The sequence below is a fragment of the Mirounga angustirostris genome, unplaced genomic scaffold (genome assembly GCF_029215605.1).
Source record: "Mirounga angustirostris isolate CCGP_5_RB_7025 unplaced genomic scaffold, mMirAng1.0.hap1 SCAF_9, whole genome shotgun sequence".
Taxonomy (NCBI): Eukaryota; Metazoa; Chordata; class Mammalia; order Carnivora; family Phocidae; genus Mirounga; species Mirounga angustirostris.
In genome coordinates, this window is record NW_026991717.1 from 5,181,226 (window position 1) to 5,205,404 (window position 24,179).

Consider the following 24,179-nt stretch of genomic DNA (forward strand, 5'->3'; position numbering starts at 1 on the left):
TGAAACCACAAATGTGACCTGCTTTCTGAGCTCAGAAGAATGCAAACAACGTGAAAGAGGCCCCTCCTGGACGCTGAGAAACAATTTCTTGATGGCGACAGATAGAACACAGTCAGCTTTCCATTAACCAGGAACCAAGAAACTGGACTATGGCTGAACCCTGGTTAAGACAGCCGACTTGCAGGTCTCCCTCCCTCCCCAGCTTCTAAACAAAAAGATCGTGTGGAGAAAGGCTGAAGAAAGGGAGGTGGGCAAGGTCCAGACCTATTTCTTCCTCTCCCCACTCCTCAAAGCTCTGCCCCCGAGCTTGGCTCCTCCTCTCCTCCCATCCACCTGTGGGCTGGCAATCAGTACTAAAAAGCTACCTTTCTTGGGGTGCCTGGGTGGCTCAGTCAGTTAAGCAACTGCCTTCGGCTCAGGTCATGATCCTGGAGTCCCAGGATCGAGTCCCGCATCAGGCTCCCTGCTCAGCAGGGAGTCTGCTTCTCCCTCTGACCCTCCCCCCTCTCATGCTCTCTCTCTATCTCATTCTCTCTCTCAAATAAATAAAATCTTTAAAAAAATAAAAAAAATAAAAAATAAAAAGCTACCTTTCTCTTCTTGATACTGCCTTCTAGGCAGAGGGACAAGCCTGAGAACACTTCTGGCCTCTCTCCGTCCCCTCGCTCCTCAAGCAGGAGGAAGGACTTCTTCAACTAACAAGGAGCTGAGCACACGTGGCTCAGAAGACCAGCAGTGACGATTCTGTGCTGGCAGGGCAAGGCTGTGGTCGTCTGGGGCTGCCCGCGGCTCAATGTGGGGTTCCGTGTGAGGAAGCCCACTGTGGCCACACATCAAGCCACATTGTCCAACAGCTCTAGCAGTTAGAAAGCTGACATTTTGATCTCAACGTCTTACTCTTATGGTTCTTGGTTGGCCTAGAATCTGGGGGATGAACAGTGCTGTTTATTGGATCCCCTAAAATTCCAGCAGAATGACCAAGCCCCACCAAGGAGAGAAGCTCATCTTAACCATGAGAAATTCACCCCTCCAATAATCTAAGGTTGACTATTGTTTAATTTGGGGTTGCCAAGGCTCACTTTTTCTATTAACCTACTTAAACGACAGTTAATTATAGTTAAAAGTCAGATATAAATTTAAGTGGGAGGGGCGCCAGGCTGGCTCGGTCAGTAGAGTGTGTAACTCTTGATCTTAGGGTCATGAGTTCGAGCCCCACACTGCAGGCAGAGTATACTTGAAAAAATAAATAAAGGGGGCATTTTTAAAAAAGAAATTTGGGCGCCTGGGTGGCTCAGTTGGTTAAGCGACTGCCTTCGGCTCAGGTCATGATCCTGGAGTCCCTGGATCAAGTCCCGCATCAGGCTCCCTGCTCGGCAGGGAGCCTGCTTCTCCCTCTGCCCCTCCCCCCTCTCATGTGCTCGCTCTCTCTCATTCTCTCTCTCTCAAATAAAATCTTTAAAAAAAAAAGGAAAAGAAAAATTTAAGAGGGAAATCATAAACACTAATAATCTGTTTACATTTATGAGCCAAGGTAACGAAGGGGAGCAGGCTTTCCTGGTGCCACTTCCTTTTCTGTTCTTCTCCCACCGCCTGTGGTTTCAGCACCTCAGAGTAATAAACCGGGAAGGCCCAGGGAGTGGGTGCTCTCCCAGCCTGGTGCTGCCTTGTCCGCATTCAGAATTCTGGTCTGACTTCTCGGTTGGTGCCATGCTAGCTTTCACTCATTTCCCACCTGAACAGGAAGTTTCCCAAAAGTCCCAGAGATTGTCATTCCAAAGCTCTTCACTTCTCTCCAGCCTCGAGACCCCATCTGGCTGGGGAACCAGAAATCCTGCTCAAGGAAAAGCAAGAAGGGACATGGAGTTCCTACATAGTCTGCTTTCTGTTCTCCTATCTGGAAGTGGTAGCTGAGATGAGCACAGAAGCACCTCCCAGAAAGTCTAGTTGTCAGAAGAAAATGTGTAGTTAATGACTCAGGAAATATGCCCCCTTAGTGAAGAGTACAGGGCAAGGTGTTCCTCTATGTTGACAATAATTGCAACGCTCACGATAATGAAAACAAGCATTTCCTGAGTGCTAGCCAGGGGCCAGGATCCTCGAAACCGCCCAGTGAGGCAAATACTGTCACTATGTCCATCTTACAGATGAGAAGACGGAGGCTTCAGGTGTGTAACCAGTTTGCCCAAGAGCAGACAAGTCTTAAGCCGTCAGGTTGCTGTCTATAATCTGCGCAAAGTTCACACGGATGGGGTACTTTAGCTGGAAATGAACAACTGGAACTGTAGGTCACTCCAACCTCTCTTTCCTCCTACAACTGTCACTAAGTATTGTTTCTATAATGCCGTTACTGAGAGCAGACAGGGAGAGCCCTTTGCTGTAGAGCAGGGCAAGACCCTTTGTGAGTGAGCCCGTGGGACGGCTTCAGCGGAGGGCTGATTGTAGCGCTACCTGTGTTCGGTAAAGGAATCAACAATCTTCCTCCAGACGAGGCCACGCCAGAGGGACAGACAACAAGCGTCTCTCCTGCTTCACAGTCCCTAATGCTTTCCTGCGACACTTGCCCTCTCCCACTGCTCTGGGGGGCACCGGGGGAGGGGCGCTTACCACTGGAACTCCCCCTGAAAGCCGGGGGAGCAAGGCTCCCGGGCTCCCCTTGGGGCTTGGCCGCCAGTTCACTACCATCTCCTGTCACGGCTGCCAGCCGGCCTCTGGTTCTCTTCGGAGTCCCCTCTGTCCCGCAGAAGGCCTCCTGCCACCTCTAAGGCGTCAAAGGTGCCGGCAAGGGTCCAGGGGCTCATCAGGGTGTCCATCTCCTGGTAGAAGGGGCAGGTGCCCGGCGCCTGGCTGCTCCTGGCTTTGCGGTAGTGGGTCTGGAGGTTTTTGAAGCAGTAGCGACACTATTCCAGGGTCCGTGGGAAGCCGCGCTCGCGTAGCCGCTTGGCCACCAGCCGGTACACCTGGCGGTTCCGGTGGCAGGTGCGCAATTTCTCACGGATCCAGGACTCACTGAGAATTCCCAAAAAAATCTTGGTTTCCTCATAGTCCCGGTGCACACCTGCCACCTTCTCATCCTCCAGGCCCTGCCACTCCAGCTCCTCCCAGGTCTTGGCTTTTCTTGGGATGGGCAAGGGGCCAGGCTGGACTCTTCCCCCACCCGCTGCGGAGTCCCTGGCGCTTTCCTCCTCTCTGGAGCACTGAAGATCTGGGCTCTGTGGGGTTTCCTCCTGCTCCCTGCAGGAGCTGACACTGGGTCAGTGGGGGGGCAAGTCTATTTGCAGGGAGACAAAGAGAAGACACAATGGTTAGCTACATCTAATCCCAACCACTTTATACACCAGGGAGGGGAGATACGATTAATTTTTTTTTAAAGTCTAAGGGGATTCTTGGGAATCCTCAGTGAAAGTAATATTAAGGACTGTGAGGGAAAAAGTCCAGGCCCAAATCTAGAACTATCTGTACACGTTCATCTGTCCTGTAACAAATAAAATTCAGGTTCCCACCAGAGGCTTTACTGGCCATCTTCCTAAGACAAGCTTTAATACAGTATCCTCTCTGGGCTCTAGAAACTCATCCTTGATAGCACTGACTTTGGTATTAGATTTATCAGTCTCTGTTCAAGCAGGATTGAGGGACTTGAAAAATTTGACCCAAAAAGATCTGGAGTAGTGACTACTCCGGAAACTCCACAGCCAACTTCTACTGGACGGGAAAACAGCAGTCTTACCCATCGGGGCCCCGTTTGCGGATTTCTCCCAACTTCTTTCCAGGTGGTTCCTCCACCCAGGTTCTGGCTGCCTTCATGCCTCCTGGGAGATATACATAGCCACATCACCGAATGTCATCAACTCCTGAGGAAACATAACACCCTATTCAAAATATGCTGCCTTCATCAGAGGCCCAGTAACAAAAAAGACTCAGAAGAAACTGAAACGTGAGATTTCTTTGACTTTTAAATGCAGTGTGGGCCGGGGTGCCTGGGTGGCTCAGTCAGTTAAGCATCCGACTCTAGATTTCGGCTCAGGTCATGATCTTGGGGCCATGAGATTGAGCCCCACTCAGGCTCTGAGCTCAGCGGGGAGTCTGCTTGGGATTCTCTCTCTCCCTCTCCCTCTGCTCCTCTCCCCACTTGCTCACGCTCTCTCTCAAAATAAATAAATAAATCTTCAAAAAAATGCAATAGGGGGCAGGGGAAGGGAAGAGAGGGAGAGGAAGCAAGGCAAGAAAGAAGCTAACATTTACTGAACACCTATGCACTGTGCTGGGAACTTTTCACACTTCCTCCAAGTTCTACAGTCAGTATGTGGCAGAGCTGGGATTTGAACTCAGGGCTGTCTAACTCTGAAGTTGTTGTGCCCCGCTACCCCGCACCCACACCCGCACACGCAGTCCCGCATACCATGTGGGCAAGATTCTGATACAGAAAGAAGGAAATAACCATTCCTTTTAAGGCAAACAAGAAAATCAACATAATCTTACGATCTCAGGGTCAAGGAAAAGAATGACTTTAATGCAATTCCTCCCCACCAGCTGTGGTGCCGCCTTACAGCAAAAGGGAGGTTTGGACAACATTTTTCTGGTGGATGAAATTGTGAAGCCTAATCTGTAAAGTTACTGGACCTCCCTGCTGGCTAAAATTGCCTTGGCATTTCTGATAAGCAAGAGAGTTGGATGCAAAAGGCCCCCACTGGAGTAGTAAAAGGTCTCCTGAGTAAGAGAAAAATCTGGCTCACCTGGGAGGGGCTCATCATCCCCTGGTCACCACCACTCTCCTCCACAGAAAGATCCAGAGCCGGAGGATCAGACAGCACTGTGGGAAGAGAAAAGAGCTGTTGGAAGACAATGTTTCTTGACTCCTCTTGAGGACTAGCCCAACTTAGTTCTGAAACAGAAGAGTCTTCCCCCTTCTCTTTGTGTCCGCTTTGGCCCTCCAAAGAAGGTTGGTGAAAAACCAAAATGACACATTTCTAAGAGGAGAGTTCCAGATTTTTCCCTTCCGTATCCATCCAGGTTACTGACTGTCCCAGTTTATGATTTTCTTCTTCAGTTTTGCTAACACACTTGCATCATCTGAATTGGTCTGGGGACACTTGTCCCTGTTCTGAGAATTACTGCACTTTGGTTTAACCCTACCTTATGCTTTTCCCACCGATCAGGCCTAAAATCTGTGCCCACACCTAACCTACTGGGACCAGTAACCTCTCATTCACATAAAGAAAGGCGCCCCAGGCTCCCCTATGTAATTTTACAAAACATGCCAACCAAGGCCTTTCTTCCCTTTGGCGGTGCCTATTGGGGATTCCCCCAGATTCATGTGGTCAGCCACCTTTCACATGCCCCATCCTCCAAGTGGAAAGAAATCCCACTTTCCGCACGCAGAGGGGACTTTCACACCCTCTCCACAGAAGGGTCCTTCCTTCCTCCCCAAACTGCGGCTGCTTACCGCTCTTGTGGAAGGATCGGAGTTCTACTTTGGGGCTGTGATTCAACTGTTCTGGTTCTGGCTGTGAGTTCTTCACCATCGCCTGTAACAGACACATGGATCCTGTCTGTGCTTGCTTCAGATGGATCCTCAGGGAACCCAGTGCTGATCCTGGGGGTTCCTTCTCCTCTGAGTATACCTCCTACTCCTGTTCAAGGACTAGAAGTAGTCAAAATTTGGTAGGTAATAAAACTTAACCATCCCAAGATGCAAAGAAGCAAAGGTGGAAATCAGCCTTATGCAAATCACTGCAGGGGCAGTTAAGAGCGTGGGTGTGTGGAAGACTAACAGGTAAGGTCTAGAACCCAGGCTCACTGCAATCTGCCCACCAGCTCTCCTGGGGCTGTTCCTGTCAATCCCTGGGCAAAACTCAGCCAACCAAAAATACAGCTATTTTTCAGTAGGATGCAAAGGTTCAAGATTGTCAATAAAGACCAGTGAAGCCCCTTGCTTCAAGCTGGCTGCTGATGAATGAGAGCTATTCTCCAAAAACAACAACAACAACACAAAGAGCTTTTATGTTCTTCTGGGTGCTCCTCCTCAACCAGAGTGGTGAGCAAGCCATTTTAAGCAATTCTCTTACTTAATGGCAGGGACCAATGCTCAGAACAACCAATGCTATGCATTCCCTGAAGTGTCAGTCTGAGCTTGGAAGGGAAGTTGTGGCTACCAGGCCCAGGGAATAAGCAAATGCCATAGGACACAAAGAACGAAGTACTACACACCACCCATCTGGCTGGCAAACCAAGGGCGCTCTGTCTCTCCCACTCCCCTCTTTTAACTACTCAGAACAAGGTGCCCGGTTCCCACCTGGAGCCCCCATCTTCCAGGTTCTTTCTGCAAGTCTTCCACCAGAGCCATGGCCTCCTCCCCACTCTCTGGATGCTTCTGTCTAACCCAGATCTGGGTCTCCTGAGGAAGGACAGTCAGGAACTGTTCCAGCATGAGCAACTCCAGGATCTGTTCTTTTGTACACTTCTCTGGTCTCAGCCACTGATGACAGAGCTTCCGGAGTTGGATGAGGGCCTCCTGGGGTCCAGATGTTTCTTGATAGCAGAAATGCCAAAAACGCTGGCAGGAGGTCTCTGGTCCAGGGTCACTCCCTTGAAGGGAAATTTCCTGCTCCCGGTGGGAATCCTCTTCCAGCTTCACTATTCGAAGTTCTTCTTGCACTCGAGGAGTCTGAATTTGTTGGTCCACAGCTACAGCCATTGTTCAGCTCAGAGAAGAACCTTGCAACTGGGCTCTGAAGCTCAAACCTCTTCCTTGACCACACTGGGAAGCTACCTTGAGATAGGAGTCACTAAGTAGAACTTGAAATTCTAGAGCCAGAGATACATTAGAGTGAACGCAAGTGACAATCACAAATGTTAGCCCAGCAGGACTGAGGTGAAGAAAAGAACTCTCCTGTTCTCCCCTTCCCAAGTCCCGGTGCCCATGGAGTCTGGCCCTCTGTCACTGGCGAGGCAGCTCCAGAAGTTTGAGAGGAGGGTCAAGGGCTGGTGATCTGGTTGGAAAGTAGGGGAGCTTGAAGCTCTGTTTGCATAGCGATTTACTTGAGGCTGAGAAAAATGTCAATTATCCACACTGACCAATGAGGATGGGCTGGAGAGATAATGGGGACAATAAACCGCCCACCCTCCCAAGCCACTGGTCTTCGGAAGTGAATGTGCAGGACAAGTACGAGACGGCGCCTAAGGTAGCAGCACCTTGGAGAGCAGCACCCGGGTGGAGCGGGCTCCAAGCTTCAACGATTCCCAGGGTCTCAAGGCCCCCATCTCTAGCTGGGCTCTCGGCATTGGGCACCCCAAGTCTCAGTCCTGGAATAACTCTCTCCCAAACAGGGAGATTTAGCCTGGCTAAGGTTACAAGCTTGGAAAGCAGGGATTATAAACACAGACTCATATAGGATGTTAGAGCTGGCAGGAAAGTTAAAGAGATACTTCGGCTGGGCAGTCATGGCTCAGAGACGGGCCCCCCCCCCCCGCCCGGGACTTGCCCAAGGTCACATAGCTGGTGTAGGGCGGAAAAGAAGCAGGGGCTCCGCCCCTTGGCCATGGACTTGAGGCGCTGGCCCGCAGAGCGTGACTTACACTGGAAGACTACTCTGCTCCGCGGGAGACCTCTGGAACCTCACTGGGTAACTGCGGGCCCTGGGGACGGGGTCGCCTCGGCGCCCACAGGGTCAGGGTCGTCCCCGCCGAGTCCGGTGGGCGGCGCGAAGGAGGGCGGCGCCAGCACGAGGGGCGCATCCTGCCCGGGGACGGCTCGCCCGGCCTGGGCCCGAAGCGGCGGGACCCAGGTTTTCGGTCGGGCCACGCCCCCCACCCCTCGGCGAGGGCGGCCAGCACCCCGGCTGAGAGTTGCGTGGGCCCGCCGAGGCCCTGCGCGTACGGGTACCCGGGGCCCCCCGCGCCTTCTCCGCGGTCACGCCACGTGCCCACACGACCCCCGAACCCCGAGCCCAGGCCCGTAGTCCGGACATTCGGACAGCCACTAAACACCGGAAGCGGAAACGCGAGCCCCAGAAGGACTCGGTTTTGCCGGACTCCATTTCCCATAGGCCTCCGCCTGAGCCCGCAGAATGACAGCAGCGTTAGCCAATAAACTGTGGGGACGGCCTAGGCGGCTATGTGTTTCAGACGAATCATTAATGGTGGGTAGGACCTCACTGCACGCTGGATCTGGGGGTTCAGAGCCACAACTAGAACGGACCCAGCCGGCGGAATGTGTGTTTGCACTCCTTCCCCTCACTCCCGGGGGTACTGAGGGGGAGAAGGGCCCTTGCAGGCAGGAGGTCTGCGAGCATGAAGCCGAGACTCTAATTCAACTTTTTGCCACTTAAGAAAGTACTTTTCCGGCATGGTTGTCCACTGTGGTAATGCTTTACACACACCACACACACATGGTTGTCCACTGTGGTAATGCTTTACACACACACACACACCACGCATGGTTGTCCACTGTGGTAATGGTTTACACACCCACATACACACACACCACGCATGGTTGTCCACTCTGGTAATGCTTTACACACACACACACACCACGCATGGTTGTCCACTGTGGTAATGGTTTACACACCCACATACACACACACCACGCATGGTTGTCCACTGTGGTAATGCTTTACACACACACATACACACACACACACACACATGGTTGTCCACTGTGGTAATGGTTTACACACCCACATACACACACACACACACCACATGGTTGTCCACTGTGCTAATGCTTTACACACACACATACACACACACACCACACATGGTTGTCCACTGTGCTAATGCTTTACACACCCACATACACACACACACACACCACATGGTTGTCCACTGTGGTAATGCTTTACACACACACATACACACACACACACCACACATGGTTGTCTACTGTGGTAATGCTTTACACACACACACGGTTGTCCACTGTGCTAATGCTTTACACACCCACATACACACACACACACCACATGGTTGTCCACTGTGGTAATGCTTTACACACACACATACACACACACACCACATGGTTGTCCACTGTGGTAATGCTTTACACACACACATACACACACACACACCACACATGGTTGTCCACTGTGGTAATGCTTTACACACACACACACATGAACACACACACACACACACCACACCACCCTCATTCCTGCTTGCACAGTCCTGGGAGATTCAAGATGGATACTATTGATGCTTATTCATTCAAGAATCAGTCTTGGAACATCAACTTTAGCCCAAGTGAAACCCTCCTTCCTCCTCTAAGGAATGCAGTCCAGCAGAGGGTGCATTTTTATTTTCTTTATTTATTTTTAGTAATCTCTACGCCCAACATAGAGCTGAAACTCACAACCACGAGATCAAGAGTCGCATGCTCCACCGACTGAGTGGGCCCGGAGCCCCTAGAGGATGCATTTTTAAAAAGCTGCGCTGAACAACCCACATATTTCCAATGCAGTGTGGTAAGTGCTAAAAGGTGCCTTCAAAGTGAATGGCTGGAAAGAAATACTGGAGAGCAACTGGGAGAACCCAAGAGGTAGGAAGGTGCAGCCACAGGGGAAGGGGGCAGGAAACTGTACTTGATTGAGCACCTACCTTGCATATTTTATCTGGTTTGGATCTGACAAGGAATCCTGCATTAGTAGGTCTCACTCCCTATTTAACAGATGAAAGATCCAAAACTCAACTGGAGGTGGGTGAAGCTGTGATTCTTCCCACAGAAGGGGCAGCCTGAGGAGGGCAGGGGTGGGCAAGGGAAGGACAGGATGACAAGAGGGGCTTTCCAGAAAGTCCTAAGTCCAGCTGTGAGTCTGGGCCAGGAGAAGGCTTTGGGTTCCCACCAAGTCACCAGAGCAGCTTTGCTTTTACATATTTTCCGCTGTTAAAAAAAAAAAAAAAGAAAGAAAGTTGAAAATTACTGATCCAACTCCACAACTATTACCTCAACTCAGGGAGCTCCTGAGCAAATTGAACTTTCACTGGAAGCAAAATCAAGCATGGAGAGTGTAGCCCCAAACACAGGTCATATCACCTTCACCATCAACACCACACCCAGTACTTCAAGGGAGAAGACGTGCATACACATCCTCAAGCTGTGAGCCACACTCCTCAGAGAACGGGACTCAAGGACCCCCAAAAGTCTACTTAGATGACATACTTTCCTACTTGTGGCCTCCTGGTCCCTCGGAGGACAGTTGTCCTAGGACACCGAGACAGGTCCATTTTTGGGTGAAAGCAGGCTCCATGTAGGTCAGAGTCATCAATATTATCTCAGAGAATAGGACTTCAGTGTTCACTGCCACACAGAGTGACTTCCCTCTTCCCGGCAGTCTTCTGGAATGAGACCAGCAAGTGTTGCCATCAGTTTTGCAGGTGTGGAAAATGAGGCCTCCGGAAGTGATTTGCCCTCCTCAGACTGCTAGTCGGTGGCACCACTGTGTCTCGAACAGGGTCGGCCAGGTCTCTCTGGCTCCCAGCACTCCATCTACTGCACCGCACATGTCAGGGCAGGAGCGGGAGGGAGACACACAGGAGCTTTTGGAACAGCTGGGAGAGGCAAGTAAAAGTCAGTAGGTCAGGGGCGCCTGGGTGGCTCAGTCGGTTGGGCGTCTGCCTTCGGCTCAGGTCATGATCGCAGGGTCCTGGGATCGAGCCCCGCATCGGGCTCCCTGCTCGGTGGGAAGCCTGCTTCTCCCTCTGACCCTCCCCCCTCTCATGCGCTCTCTGTCTCTCTCATTCTCTCTCTCTCAAATAAATAAATAAAACCTTTAAAAGGGCCATATACATATTGAACCTGATGCCAAAATGAGAAGTGGGGGCGCCTGGTGGCTCAGTTGGTTAAGCGACTGCCTTCGGCTCAGGTCATGATCCTGGAGTCCCGGGATCGAGTCCCGCATCGGGCTCCCCGCTCTGCAGGGAGCCTGCTTCTCCCTCTGCCTACTTGTGTTCTCTCTCTATCTCTCTGTCAAATAAATAAATAAGATCTTTAAAAAAAAAAAAAAGTCAGTAGGTCAGTTTCAGCAAGTCTGGTTTCTAGATTATTGGGATGTATTTAGAAAAACATTGAACAAGAGGTGTTTATAAGCAGTGCCTGAGGAGACGAGGATTTCCGGAGGAAGGAGTTAAGCCTGTCCTCGAGGAATTCGGGGGACACAGCCACATGTAATGAGTGGAGACTAGTGTTCCCTAGGCCCACTGGGTCATCCATTTCACTCCAAGTTACCCAGTGCTACTAACTGATCTGCACAAGGGGACAAGGGGACATGGTCAGCAGGGAAACCTGGAAGAAGGGTTAACAAGGGAATCTTGGGCACTGAGCAGATGGCCCTGGGGGGCGCAGAAGATAAGCGGGATTAGAAGCACAGGGTCTGTCCGCTGAGAGGGTTCGTGGCTGGTGTCTGCCTGTCCCTCACATGACCCCTTCCTTTCGTTCCCTGCGGCTCAAGCACTAGCTGATCACAAAGCCATTCATTTCAGTCACTCAAGACCAGGAACAAGGGGTCCTCCGAAGCTGGCTTGCGTTGGGAGAGCCCCTCCTATAAATTGATAATTGGGGTTCTAGATTCTGTTGGTCTCTTGGAAATTTCGTTAACAGGAGCCTCCCACCCAGGATTCGGTCTTCTCTGGGTGTACTGAGGAAATCCAGGCTCTGCACCAGAAAGGCTGGGGACCAGAACTCTGGCAAATTTGTCCAAATGTACCACCGCCGAGGCCTCCTGGCATGTGCCCTTCCAACACCCACAGTGTAAACAGCAGAGACGCTGTGTCTGCTAGGGCCTGGGAGGTGTGAAGGGCCTGGGCCGTGTTTCCTTGGAACCAGACTCCCCGCCCCACAACCGTTCTACAGCTGCCCCGGGGCCTGGGAAGGGATGGAATGTTCTCTCCGAGTTGGGACGCTGGGAAGAGCCAGCAGGAGCGGGGATCCGGGGGCCAGTAGGCCCTAGAGCCACAGTCACTGCCCAGGCCAGAGGCAGGAGCTTGGTTGCACCGATGACTGGGTGGAAACCAAAGGGAACTCACCACCTGCCCTCACTCTCCACTAGGCTAGGAAATCCTCTGTCTCAAAATCTGGCCGTTGTCCATGCCCTTCTCCTTCTCCTTCCTCTGTGGCCTGGGGCCACAGTCAAGAGGGTGGAGAAAAGGAAAGCCCCAACTCTTCTGTCCAGAAATTTGGGATAGCCTAACAGGGCCCAGCAGCAGGGAGGTTTGAAAACCTCCGGGGCGGACCGTGGGGGACTGTGAGGGCAAGCCCAGCACTGGGCCCCCGCAGAGCTCCCTGTGATGAGACAGGACCCCGATGCTGGGGATAAAGGGCTGGGAAGAGCGGGTCACATGGGCACGTGCAAGGAAGGGCCGGTGACAGTTGTGGGTCTTCTTGAAGCTGGCTCGGGAGAAGACTTGTAGGCCCTCTGCCATTTGTAGTTCAGCGTTTTGTTGTTTTCTGCATTCTTCCCATAGGTATTTCTCAGGGCTTTGGCAGTGCAACAGGCCCTGGGCAAGGTTCTTATTGAACCTCTCCTCCCAGCCCCCACTTCCTCAGTCCTAAAGTGGGGGTACGGACCTACCTCCCTTACCTCCCTGCCTCGTTGTCAGGATTAAGTGGGGCGGCTGTCGAGCTTAGCACACAGCCTGTTTGTGGTCACCACTCCGTATGTTGTCACTGTAAGCTATTGTGGCTTATCATAAACTATAAACACAACCCTGAGGGAAGTCAAATTCCATGAAAAAAAAAAAGCAGTCTCATTATGACCCGCCTCAAACTGTAGAATCTCTAAGAAAAGTGAGGGCGTGTAGTCCTACAAGTGTCTAGAACCGGGTCTGTCCAGCTCCAACCCTCCCTCCACTACGCCCAGCTTGAGAACAGGGGCAGGGGGGCAGGGGGACAGAGTACTGCCTGGGAGGGGACCCGAGGAGGATTCTGGGATGTGGCGAAGTTGTTTTTTGATCTGGGTGCTGGTTACACGGGTGTGTTCAGTTTGTAAAGGTGCAGTGAGCTTACACTTCCACGCACTTATCTGTGTGTTGTATTTAAAAAAAAAAAATTAAAACAAACAAGGGGAGCTGTCTCAGGATATAGTCGGATGAATGCACTGGGACCAAAGGGTGAGAGTCAGATACAGTCTCCTAGTTCCATTGCTTGCCCAGAGAGAAGAGAAACAGATTGTGTACTAGACGCAGCTGCAGTAAAGAAGATGCCTAGTTTTCCACTCCCTTTTGATATCTGTGATATTTCAAAAATATAAGTTGTTCCATTAGGATACTGGTTAGTTGGTTTGTTTTCTTAAAGATTTTATTTTTTTAAGATTTATTTATTTGTCAGGGAGAGAGAGCGCACAAGCAGGGGGAGCGGCAGGCAGAGGGAGAAGCAGGCTCCCCGCGGAGCAGGGAGCCCGATGTGGGACTCGATCCCAGGACCCTGGGATCATGACCTGAGCCAAAGGCAAACACCTAACACACTGAGCCACTCAGACGCCCCAAATATTTTATTTTTTTAAGTAATCCCTCCACCCAACATGGGGCTTGAACTTACAACCTTGAGATCCAGAGTTGCGTGCTCTAGCAACTGAGCCAGGCAGGCGGTCTGGTTAGTTGGTTCTTATAAATGTCTTCAGCTGTGACTTCATCCACCAGTACCAATAAATCATAACTTAGGTGAGAGGCACTGAGGTTAAAACTAACTTACATTTAACATCTTAACAAAGGGAAGTGTGGGACTGAGTCCATTTTCCAGCTCAGAGCTTTGGGCTTTCCCTGCCTCTTGCATTTCTGTCTTTCCCCATGAAGAGAACTTAACTGGCAAAAATTAAGTGAGTTCCTGTCACTCACCAGGCCCTGAGCTGGGTGCTGGAGACAAGAGTTTGGGTGTGAACATAACAAATAGAGGCGGAGGGGCAGACTCCTGTCCCAAGCTCTGAAGTTGGACAGTGCACGGGTGTAGGAGCAGGGTCAGAGAAGTGCAGGGAAGGCTTCTCGGAGGAGGGGGTACCCAGGCTGAGTTTTCAGAGATATGCAGGTATGCCCTAGGTGGACCAGGCATTCCAGGAAAGGGGAACAGTGTGAAGACAAGGCGAGGCCCGGTGGAACACATTCAAGGGGAGCGGCCAAGGGGCAAGGATGGTCAGGGTATCGGGGTGCAGTGAAGAGGTTCCACAGAGGCCCCGTTGGGAAGGCTTCATGTGCATTCCAAAGAACTGGCCTTTCTGTAGGGATGGGGAGTCCCAGGGGGTTTTAACTGAGCAGTGACAGACTGCGTTCTGTGTTGGAGAACACTCAACACTGGCTACAACTCGGAGGATGAAGTGGAGGGAGGCAGGACTGGAGGGAGCTTGGGGGCTACTGCAGTTGCAAGGGTCTGAACTATGCCCGGGGTTGGGGGTGGGGGGGGTTGAGGTGAGAGCTGGGAGATGTTAATAGGGAGGCAGGATTTGTAGGGCCAGATTCCTGAATGGCTCTAAGGAGGCAAGGGAGGAAGGAGTCTTGGATGACTCCCAGATTTGGGGTTGGTAAGGTCAGGCAAGGCCATGCTGCTCACAGAGGAGATGCAAGGGAGGCCCGCAGGGAGGTGGCTTCTGGACATACTGAGTCTGAGGCTCTAGGAATGACCAGCTGCAGCACGTAAGCTGCGGGACGAAGCCAGTAGAGGAGCCTGGAAACCAGGGGAGGAAATGACTGAGGGGGCAAGGCCCTGCCCCTGGAGGGAAGTGAAGGCTAACACAGGTGGAGATGGGGTCCCGCCGCCCTGAACGCACATCTCCAGGCTGAGCCTGGAGGAAGGAAGCGAGGGGCACTACAGAGAAGTCGTTGCTCTGGGGCTGGGATGCTGAGGGAGGTTCCTGACACCTGATAGGTTCGAGGTTCTCCGGGAAGGGGAGCCAAGTCTGGGAGTTGGCTGGGTCTGAGGAAAAGGGCTGAAGGGTACAAGGCGGCCACCGGAGGGCTCAGGAGATGGAAGTGGGCAAGTCACGGAGAAGACCTGCCAAGAGGGGCATGGGGGCCTCGCTGACAGTAAAGCAATTGCTCTATTTTCTTTTTACCATTATACATTTTTTAAAAGAGTTACTTACTTTAGAGAGAGAGTGCTCAAGAAGGGGGGTGGCAGAGGGGGAGGGAGAGGGGAAGCAGACTCCCCACTGAGCACGGAGCAGATCATGACCTGAGCCAACACCAAAAGTTGGATACTTAACCGACTTGAGCCACCCAGATGCCCCTCATTATAAGTTTCTGTCCCAAGGCTGTTCCCACGAACTTAGAACAAACTGGGAACAAAACCGCAGTCCCTAAATGCATGTACATTTAGGGGAAATGTCCTTTGTTACAGAAACACAGGTGTAACTGAATTGAGAGCAAAGACATGGTGGAAATAGATCTGCCAAGGGGACTGGGGCTTCCTGATGTCTTTTAGGGAAGAAGTCTGTGCCCTTCCATCCCACACCGAGCCACACAAAGGCCCGTGTATGCCGAGCCCTCCCTGCCTCCGCAGACCCGCTTTAGAGGCAAACAGGACAGGAAGTGAAGGACTCTTGACCTTTCTAAGACCACGTTCTGTCATTTCCCATCCTGGGTCCAGCCTGATCTTGCTTCCCTTTTTTCCAAGATATTTTGTGTGCCTACCAGGTAGAGGGGAGTAAAAAAATAGAAAGTTAGAAGTTTTGCAAAGCTTAACGTCAGTTCTTTTCTTAAGTTGAGACTTGGGGGGAGAGAGAACCAGTATCTTCTACAACCCAAATCCCAGAATTTACTGTCAGCTAGGAAACCACCGTATCCATTCTCCCTTGGATGGCTCGTGTAGCTACCTCCTGTGAAAACTTGATGAAGACAGGTAATGGGATTTCTTGTTCATCACCTTTCCCTAGTTCCTAGCACAGTGATGGTACTTAAGTCCTCAATGTTTGCCCAATAAGTGAAGGAATGGGATTAATAATGGGGATTTCACAGCCTCCGTGATTTGGTTTAACAACCATCACTGCTGAGCTTAGAAATGTCCTCCTTGTGTCTAATCTAGTTGATTCTGGATAGAGATGATTCCCAACGGCCTCCTTAGGAGGCCACCTGGCTCCTTAGCCAAAGCTGCCACTCCAAGTCTTGGTTGACAGACTGAATGCACAGTTGGCAAAGGACAGTGGAGAGATGTGTGCACTGGTCAAGCACACAGATCTCGGTTCACCCAAAGATGTGTTCTTTAAAGCCACTGATTTTTACTCCTTGAAGGTCTTGAACCGCTTTCGGCCTAAGGCAGGAGGTGAGTGGGTGGGAAGTGAGGTGTGGGTTTGCTAATAGTCAAGTTCACACTGAAAGGCAGACGCAGGAAAAGAACGGGACTCTATTTTATTAGGAAATATTGAGCATCCATTCTCTAAGAACCAAGGCCCATTGTGAGCACAGGCTCCATGCACTGGAGGAGGTGGTTTCATATTTCCCAGAAACACCTTCTCTGTTCTCCTCTTCCTTATAACAAACCCCTTGACCTGCCAACATCCCCTGGTCTTTATGGTCTCAAGGCTCAAGGAACCAAGAACAAAGCCCTGGTAGCATCCCGGGATCAAGGATGACACCTATAGGACAACTCCTGATTCAAGCCCAAATCTGTCCAGAGGACAGAGGATGTGTCCTCAAAATCAACACTTCCTTAAAAATATGAACATATACAAAAGCTACCAGACAGAACTCTAGCCCTGCACCTATAAAATAAAAACGAGAAGAACAGGGGAATGACAAGTGCATAGAGAGATGATTTAGGGGCTAGTATCTGTGGGGGTGAAGACACAAGCCCACCCTGAAGGGTGCAGGGCTCTTTCACCCTCGAAAGGACAACCCACCATCCACCAGGGGTAGGCGGCTGGGGTCCCCGATTTCCCACTCAAAAAACAAAACCCCACAAAAACGAGTGCATTCCCCTGGCGGCCGACTTACCACAGGAGGGTAAGTAAAGACACAAGCAAACGTGTCCATATCCTCAGTTTCTACCCTCCCTGGCGGGCCCTGTTCGACTCTTATCAACGGAAAGGCTCTGGGGACAGTGGTTCCAGGCCACACTCCCTCGGGTCTCGGAGTCCCTGACACCTTCCACAGATAGAAAAGGGCTTTACCTTCCTGTGGATGACTCAGAGTTGGAAAAGCCCATCCCCCTTGACCTGAAATCAAAGCCCAGGACACAAGGCCAGGGAGGGCGGCTTCTGACCTGACACCCTGGCACACCAGCAGCTCCGGGCGAAGGCACCTTAACCCGACCAAGGGGCAGCAGAACCACCAGCCCGCACCTGTCGCTTTCCAGTATTTCTGAGGCCTCGGCCCGGGCTGTGGGCCCCGCGGTCTTCCGTCCCCCACGAGAAACACTCCCCCTGTGCTACCAAAGAGGAAACGGAGGCCCGGAGGACCAAGAGAGCGGAAGGCCATGGCGTGTCATGCAATGAAACGGAAAGAGATCCAACTCTGCGACCTTCCGTCCCCCGCCCCCCGCCCCGTTCCGGGGGGCGTGAGTCTGCTCACCGGGACGGCAGCAGGTGAGGTTCGGGCCCGAGTCCCCAAAGACACCCCCCCTCCGGAAGGGGCATCACCGTGGGCCCGCGGGCCACCAGCGCGCGGCCAGCTCAGTCCGCTTTGTCTTTGGCGTGCGTTCTCTGGTGGGTGATGAAGTTGGAGCTGTTGCTGAAGCCCTTGCCGCACTCGGGGCACTTGTAGGGCCTCTCCCCGGTGTGGATGCGCTGGTGGACGATGAGCACCGAGTTCCAGCTGAAGCCCTTGCCGCACTCGGGGCAGCGGTAGGGCTTGTCGCCCAGGTGCGCGCGCTGGTGCATGACGAGGATGGAGCCGCGGCTGAAGCTCTTGCCGCACAGGAGGCACTGGTAGGGCTTCTCGCCCGTGTGCGTGCGCCGGTGCGCGGCGAGCTGCGAGCGCTGGCCGAAGGCCTTGCCGCACTCGGCGCACTTGTGCGGCTTCTCGCCCGTGTGCACTCGCTGGTGCTTGAGGAGGTTGGAGCTCCAGCTGAAGCTCTCGCCGCACGTCAGGCACTCGTAGGGCTTCTCGCCCGTGTGCGCGCCCTGGTGCGCGATGAGGCTGGAGCTCTGGCTGAAGCTCCGGCCGCACTCGCCGCACTTGTAGGGCTTCTCCAGCAGGTGCGTGCGGCGGTGCGTGGCCAGGTTGGAGCTGCGGCTGAAGCTCTTGCCGCACTCGGCGCACTGGTAGGGCTTCTCGCCCGTGTGCGTGCGCCGGTGCGTGATGAGCGCCGAGCTCTGGCTGAACCTCTGCCCGCACTCGGCGCACCGGTAGGGCTTCTCGCCCGTGTGGATGCGCTGGTGGCGGATCAGGTTGGAGTTGTAGCTGAAGCTCTCCCCGCACTCCTTGCACTCGTACGGCTTCTCGCCCGTGTGGATGCCCTGGTGCGTGTTAAGGCTGGACCGGTTGCCGAAGCTCTTCCCACACTCGGGGCACGAGTAGGGCTTCTCGCCCGTGTGGGTTCGCTGGTGGGCAATGAGATTGGGGCTCCTGCTGAAGCTCTTGCCGCACTCAGCGCACTGGAAGGGCTTTTCTCCTGTGTGGATCCTCTGGTGGGTGATGAGGTTTGCGCTCCGGCTAAAGCTCTTCCCACAGTCTCGGCATTTGTAAGGTTTCTCTCCCGTGTGGGTGGTTTGGTGTCTGCTGAAGTTGGAACCATCACTAAAGCTTTTCCCGCATTCGTTGCATTTGTAGTACTTCTCTCCCGTGTGGGTCCGCTCATGGGTGATCAGGTGGGATTTCCGGCTGAAGGTTTTCCCACACTGGGGACACTCGTAGGGCTTCTCACCCAGGTAGGTGCCCTGAAGGCCAATGAGCTGCCCCACTTCCCTGCCCTGGGAGGGCACCTCCCTGTGGTTCCCATGCGGGGCGTTCCCCTGGGGCCCCCTGGAGCCACAGTCTCTCTCAGAGTCACTTTCCCAGTCGGACTGTGGAATGCCTTCCCCTTCGGGCATTTCTGAGAACATCTCATGTGATTCGACATCCTCAAATAGATCCTGATTAGAGTTCTCCCCATTGTCGCTCTGGATCTCGAAATCTGAAACAGTGAAGAAAGACATACGATTTACACTCCCGTTTCCTATAATGATGAGAGAAGGAAAGGAAACCCAAGTGAAATATTTAAAAAATTAAACTTCTTATGAAAATAACGAGGCTAAAGGATCCTCAAAACTTTTAAAAACCAGGTTGATTTCCTTCTTCGTGATTATCTAGCTGTCAGACCTCATACCCACGTGGTGATCACCGAAAATTTCTAAGTCCTAAAGATTTGGGTTCTAATGGGGTGACTGGGTGATGGACACTGGGGAGGGTGTGTGCTCTGGTAAGCACTGTGAATTGTGCAAGACTGTTGAATCTCAGATCTGTACCTCTGAAACAAATAATGCAATATATGTTAAGAAAAAAAAAAAGAAGAAGAAGAAGGTAGCGGGAGGGGAAGAATGAAGCGGGGGAAATCGGAGGGGTAGATGAACCATGAGAGACGATAGACTCTGAAAAACAAACTGAGGGTTCTAGAGGGGAGGGGGGTGGGAGGATGGGTTAGCCTGGTGATGGGTATTGAGGAGGGCACATTCTGCATGGAGCACTGGGTGTTGTGCACAAAAAATGAATCATGGAACACTTCATCTAAAACTAATGATGTAATGTATGGGGATTAACATAAGAATAAAATTAAAAAAAAAAAAAGATTTGGGTTCTAGGTCCCTACCTGTTTCTCCACTGGGAAATGAAGTCAGGTGGGAATCTGAAAATCCTGATCAACAGAAAGCAACAGGGTACACAGTGACCCCCAATACTCACCATGGTGCCGGATGCGTAACAGGTGCTCAATTAAATTTGGAGAATGAGTGAATGGGTTTTTCAATGGTACCACAGAAATTTCCCTAAAGCTTCATCTCCCTTCAAAAAGAGTTTATGTAATAATCTCGTACATTACACTATATCCTGTGTTTATAATCTTATTAGATTATAGTAAGAAAGTAAGACACAGACAAGGTGACGGGGCCCCTGCAACAAGAACTCTAGGTGTCTATACAGATGACTGGAAATAAGCGGGTGGTTAGAAGAGCCCTAAAAATGTGTCTGCAGTAGGAGCTTACAGATGGACCTCCCATCGGTAATACAAAATTATCTACCATCCAGAAACTTGTTAAACTCTGCTGCCCAACACTTAACCAAACATTCGGGTGAAAGAAATCAGGAGGGGGCACCTGGGTGGCTCAGTCGGTTAAGCATCTGCGTTCAGCTAGGATCATGATCCCAGGGTCCTGGGACTGAGTCCCTCACTGGGCTCCCTGCTCAGCAGGGAGTCCGCTTCTCCCTCTGCCTGGCCCTCTGTCCCTCCCCCCGCTTGTGCTTTCTTGCGCTCTCTCTCTCTCACATAAATAAATAGAATCTTTAAAAAAAAAGAAGAAGAAGAAAGAAATCAGGAGGGCAGATTACCGACAACATATGCATCCCCTTCCTTCACTGACAGACTCTGAAATCTATCCCACGATTGAGCAGGAGAGCCGTGAGCCTGGATCTCACTGTTTTGATCCCCAAAGAACCGAGCTGTGTGTTGATTTAATAGCTCTGGCCGACAGTCAAACAGTCTGAGAAGTGTCATCGAAATTAATGGCCGTCAGGAACGTTAACACTGCCAGGAAGTTGTTGGCGACACTGTTTATGCCACACAATGTCCTCTTGATAAACGAGAAGGAACTTTTCCTCTAACCGAAATTCCCAAGAGCACCGCTGTTCTGAGTAACTGATGTGTGTCTGCCTCATGGCTCTGGTTGTGGCTCCCCGCCCCCACCCCCCCACCTTGCCTGCTTGGAAGCTTGGAGCCAAACGCTCAGAGGGAGAATACTGGATGTTTGTACAGCCCGCAACCTGTGTTCTTTCATTTTTCCCTCCCATTATTTCCTTTTTTGCTATAATTTCCTTGTGCCCCCTTCCTTCCTTCCTCTCTGCCTCCTTCCTTCTTTGGCTAATCTTCCCTGTATTGTTCCAGTTTTAGTATGTGTGTTGCCAAAGCGAGCACCCTTATGCTCTGCTTCTGTAAGTTGTCTTCAATTCTTTTTTGGAATTCTGTAGGGTGTACAGAAATAAATCAACGATTTACCGATCAGGATGACAGCCTGATTATTCCTAACACCTAACGTCAGACCTCCAGAGAAAGCAGATCCATCGAGAACAAGGAAGACAATTAGTTAAATAATTACACAGGGTCCTAGTGACATTCCCACTACCGAAGCTAAGAAATAGTTTATTTAAAGTTAGATGGTCGATTCAGTGATTATTAGTTTCTGTAGGTGAAGGTGAATTTCCAAAGGTGCACACGCCCTCAGGCAGAACCTGGTTCTAGTTATGCTGTCAGTCCACAGAGGATTGTATTTATTCATTTATTTTTAAAGATTTTATTTATTTATTCATGAGAGACAGAGAGAGAGAGAGAGAGAGAGAAAAGCAGAGGGAGAAGCAGGCTCCCAAGGAGCAGGGAGCCCGATGTGGGACTTGATCCCAGGACCCTGGGATCATGACCTGAGCCGAAGGCAGACGCTTAACCATCTGAGCCACCCAGGCGCCCGAGGATTGTATTTAAATGTACAAGTAGGCTTGTGATTCTACTTCATGCTCACTAGCACATACGCTGCTGGTGCTCTGTGGCTCCTGGCGTCCAGGGGACAGATACGGGCCTGAGGGGCACAGCGCATGTGCCCACACAGCCAGGACCAGGAGCTCTGCACTTCTGCAACTTCCTGCAACAGGGTTTTGCAAGTTTCTAGCACAGAGGTCTGCTCTCACCACTCTTCTACAGGGTCCTCCAGGCAGAGGCCCTGATTTATTTTCTGCAAGTGAATGCTACCAAAAACATTTTTAAAAAAATGACTTTAGGGGCACCTGGGTGGCTCAGTTGGTTAAGCGACTGCCTTTGGCTCAGGTCATGATCCCGGGGTCCTGGGATCGAGCCCCGCATTGGGCTCCCTGCTCAGACAGAAGCCTGCTTCTCTCTCTCCCACTCCCCCTACTTGTATTCCCCCTCATGCTGTCTCTCTCTCTCTGTCAATTAAATAAATAAAATCTTTAATAAATAAATAAGTAAATGACTTTAGTAGGGGCACCTGGGTGGCTCTGTCGGTTGAGCGTCTGACTCTTGGTTTTGGCTCAGGTCTGATCTCAAGAGTCGTGAGATGGAGCTCCACGTCATCATCGGGCTCTGTGCTCAGTGGGGAGTCTGCTTAAGTTTCTCTCTTTCTCTCCCTCTGCCCCTCCCCCTGCTTGCTCCTCTCTCTCTCTCAAATAAATAAATTGTTTTTTAAAAATAGGGCGCCTGGGTGGCTCGGTTGGTTGGGCGACTGCCTTCAGCTCGGGTCGTGATCCTGGACTCCTGGGATCGAGTCCCGCATCGGGCTCCCTGCTCGGCGGGGAGTCTGCTTCTCCCTCTGACCCTCCCCCCTCTCATGCTCTCTCTCTCTCTCATTCTCTCTCTCAAATAAATAAATAAAATCTTTAAAAAAAAAATGACTTTAGTGGGGCGCCTGGGTGGCTCAGTCGTTAAGCGTCTGCCTTCGGCTCAGGTCATGATCCCAGGGTCCTGGGATCGAGCCCTGCATCGGGCTCCCTGCTCCGCGGGAAGCCTGCTTCTCCCTCTCCCACTCCCCCTGCTTGTGTTCCCTCTCTCGCTGTGCCTCTCTCTGTCAAATAAATCAATAAAATCTTTAAAAAAAAAAAAAAAGACTTTAGTAATTGTTGTCTTCTGAACAGGGACATTAGCTGATAAGGTTTTCCACTGCCTTAAAATCAGAAGAACTGGTTGGTATGTTCTGGAATGAGCTCAAAAGCAACAGGGAAAACCCAACAAAAACTCAAACTCCATTTGCAGTGAGATTAGGAGGAAGATTAATTTGCAGACACCAAAATACATATAAGGGCTTCCAAAAACAGCAGAGACAGGGCAGAAGCCAATGAGGCAGGAAGTGAACAAGCATGGAAAGCGGTGTGCGTATGTGTGTGTGTGTATGTGTGGCTGGGGAAGGAACTGGGGGGGCAGCTGATCTCAAAAAGCTCAGGCAGAGGGGGTTCATGGGTGGCTCAGTCAGTTGAGCATCCGACTCTTGATCTTAGCTCGTCTTGATCTCAGGGTCATACGTTCAAGCCCCCCCACTGGGCTCCACACTGGGCATGGAGCTTACTTAATTAAAAAAAAAAAAAAGGATATTAAAAAAAGCTCAGGCAGAAAATCACTTCCTAAAGGTAAGGACTCCCCCTCAAGAGCAACAGTGCATTTGGGGTGAGCAGGGCTGGCTTCTTTGGTTCAGAGAAGCGCAGGAGGTGAAGCTACAACCAGAATCACCCAGATGACCTCTATACACAGGAAGCTTTCTGTTTCTGTAGAGCAGAAAGGAGAGAGCCTTTGACCCTCACACATTAATCATGGCAATTATGACTGAGAAAGTGACATTTTTCATGCATTAAAAAAATAAACGAGGGTCTCCTGTGTGGCTCAGTCAGTTAAGCCCCTGATTTTTGGCTGCAGCTCGGGTCATGATCTCAGGGTTGTGAGATCGAGCCCTGCCTCAGGCTCCCAACTCAGTCAGGAGTCTGCTTGAGGATTCTCTCCTTCTCCCTCTGCCCCCCTCCTCCCTGTGTGCACTCTCTTTCTCTAAAAAAAAAAGGAGAAAAAAAGTTAGACGAAGCAACCGCCTCCAGGAAGGAAGACCACATGGTAGAAGTTGGAAGAGACAGTGAGACAGCAGGAAGAGATGAAGTGGGAGGTGGCAGGACGTGGGAAGGCAGAGGAAATCCAGAGACCCGAGCGCAGGAGGAGGAGTGCAAAGGAGAACAGGCACATTGGCAAGGAGAAAGGGAAAAGAGGGGCCAAAATGAGAAGAGCTGTGAAAGGAAGAGGAATGAGGAGGACAAAGGGATTAACAAGAAGGACGGAAAGAGAAGTTAGACAAAATGGGAGTCCACACACACATAACTGGAGTTCTCAAACAGGGGAACCAGACCCAAGGAACAGAAGAAACACTGACGGTAGAAAGCTCCAACGACCCTGGGAAGGTGCACTGTGTTAGGAAGACTAACCCACAGTGGCTAGCGATGAGACAGGACAGCAAGCAAAAGGCTCACATCACTCAAGTGGGGTAAGAGAACCACCTGGGCTCTGACTTCTCTACAGTGACTTTCATGCCTGCAGACACGAGGCA

The 24,179-nt window shown here is 51.4% G+C and overlaps 2 protein-coding genes and 1 long non-coding RNA gene across 15 annotated transcripts in view; 1 reads left to right on the forward strand and 2 right to left on the reverse strand.

Annotated features, from left to right (window-relative positions):
* Positions 1-7,971, reverse strand: part of LOC123860858 (putative SCAN domain-containing protein SCAND2P) — a 14,155-nt gene extending 6,184 nt beyond the window's left edge. For 3 of the 10 annotated variants that reach the window (XM_064569850.1, XM_064569849.1, XM_054513291.2), the window contains exons 1-5: positions 6,290-7,465; positions 5,441-5,522; positions 4,731-4,807; positions 3,725-3,848; positions 2,605-3,268 (exon numbers count right to left, since the gene is read on the reverse strand). In XM_064569850.1, the coding sequence (XP_064425920.1) occupies positions 3,798-3,848; positions 4,731-4,807; positions 5,441-5,522; positions 6,290-6,691 (612 nt within the window). In that variant the 5' untranslated portion in view covers positions 6,692-7,465 and the 3' untranslated portion in view covers positions 2,605-3,268; positions 3,725-3,797. Of the gene's footprint in view, positions 1-2,604; positions 3,269-3,724; positions 3,849-4,730; positions 4,808-5,440; positions 5,639-6,289; positions 7,466-7,572 lie in introns of those variants that run through there. The other 7 variants (XM_064569846.1, XM_064569847.1, XR_010404814.1 and 4 more) reach the window with 7 other exon arrangements.
* LOC135361522 (uncharacterized) lies at positions 7,507-13,785 on the forward strand. Its single transcript, XR_010404823.1, has 2 exons — positions 7,507-7,619; positions 9,310-13,785. It is a non-coding gene; the product is annotated as an uncharacterized LOC135361522 (long non-coding RNA).
* ZSCAN2 (zinc finger and SCAN domain containing 2) overlaps positions 9,742-24,179 on the reverse strand; it is a 27,940-nt gene continuing 13,502 nt past the window's right edge. For 2 of the 4 annotated variants that reach the window (XM_045899348.3, XM_064569842.1), the window contains exon 3: positions 16,300-19,021. In XM_045899348.3, the coding sequence (XP_045755304.1) occupies positions 17,580-19,021 (1,442 nt within the window). In that variant the 3' untranslated portion in view covers positions 16,300-17,579. Of the gene's footprint in view, positions 9,872-9,985; positions 10,327-16,299; positions 19,022-24,179 lie in introns of those variants that run through there. The other 2 variants (XR_010404811.1, XR_010404810.1) reach the window with 2 other exon arrangements.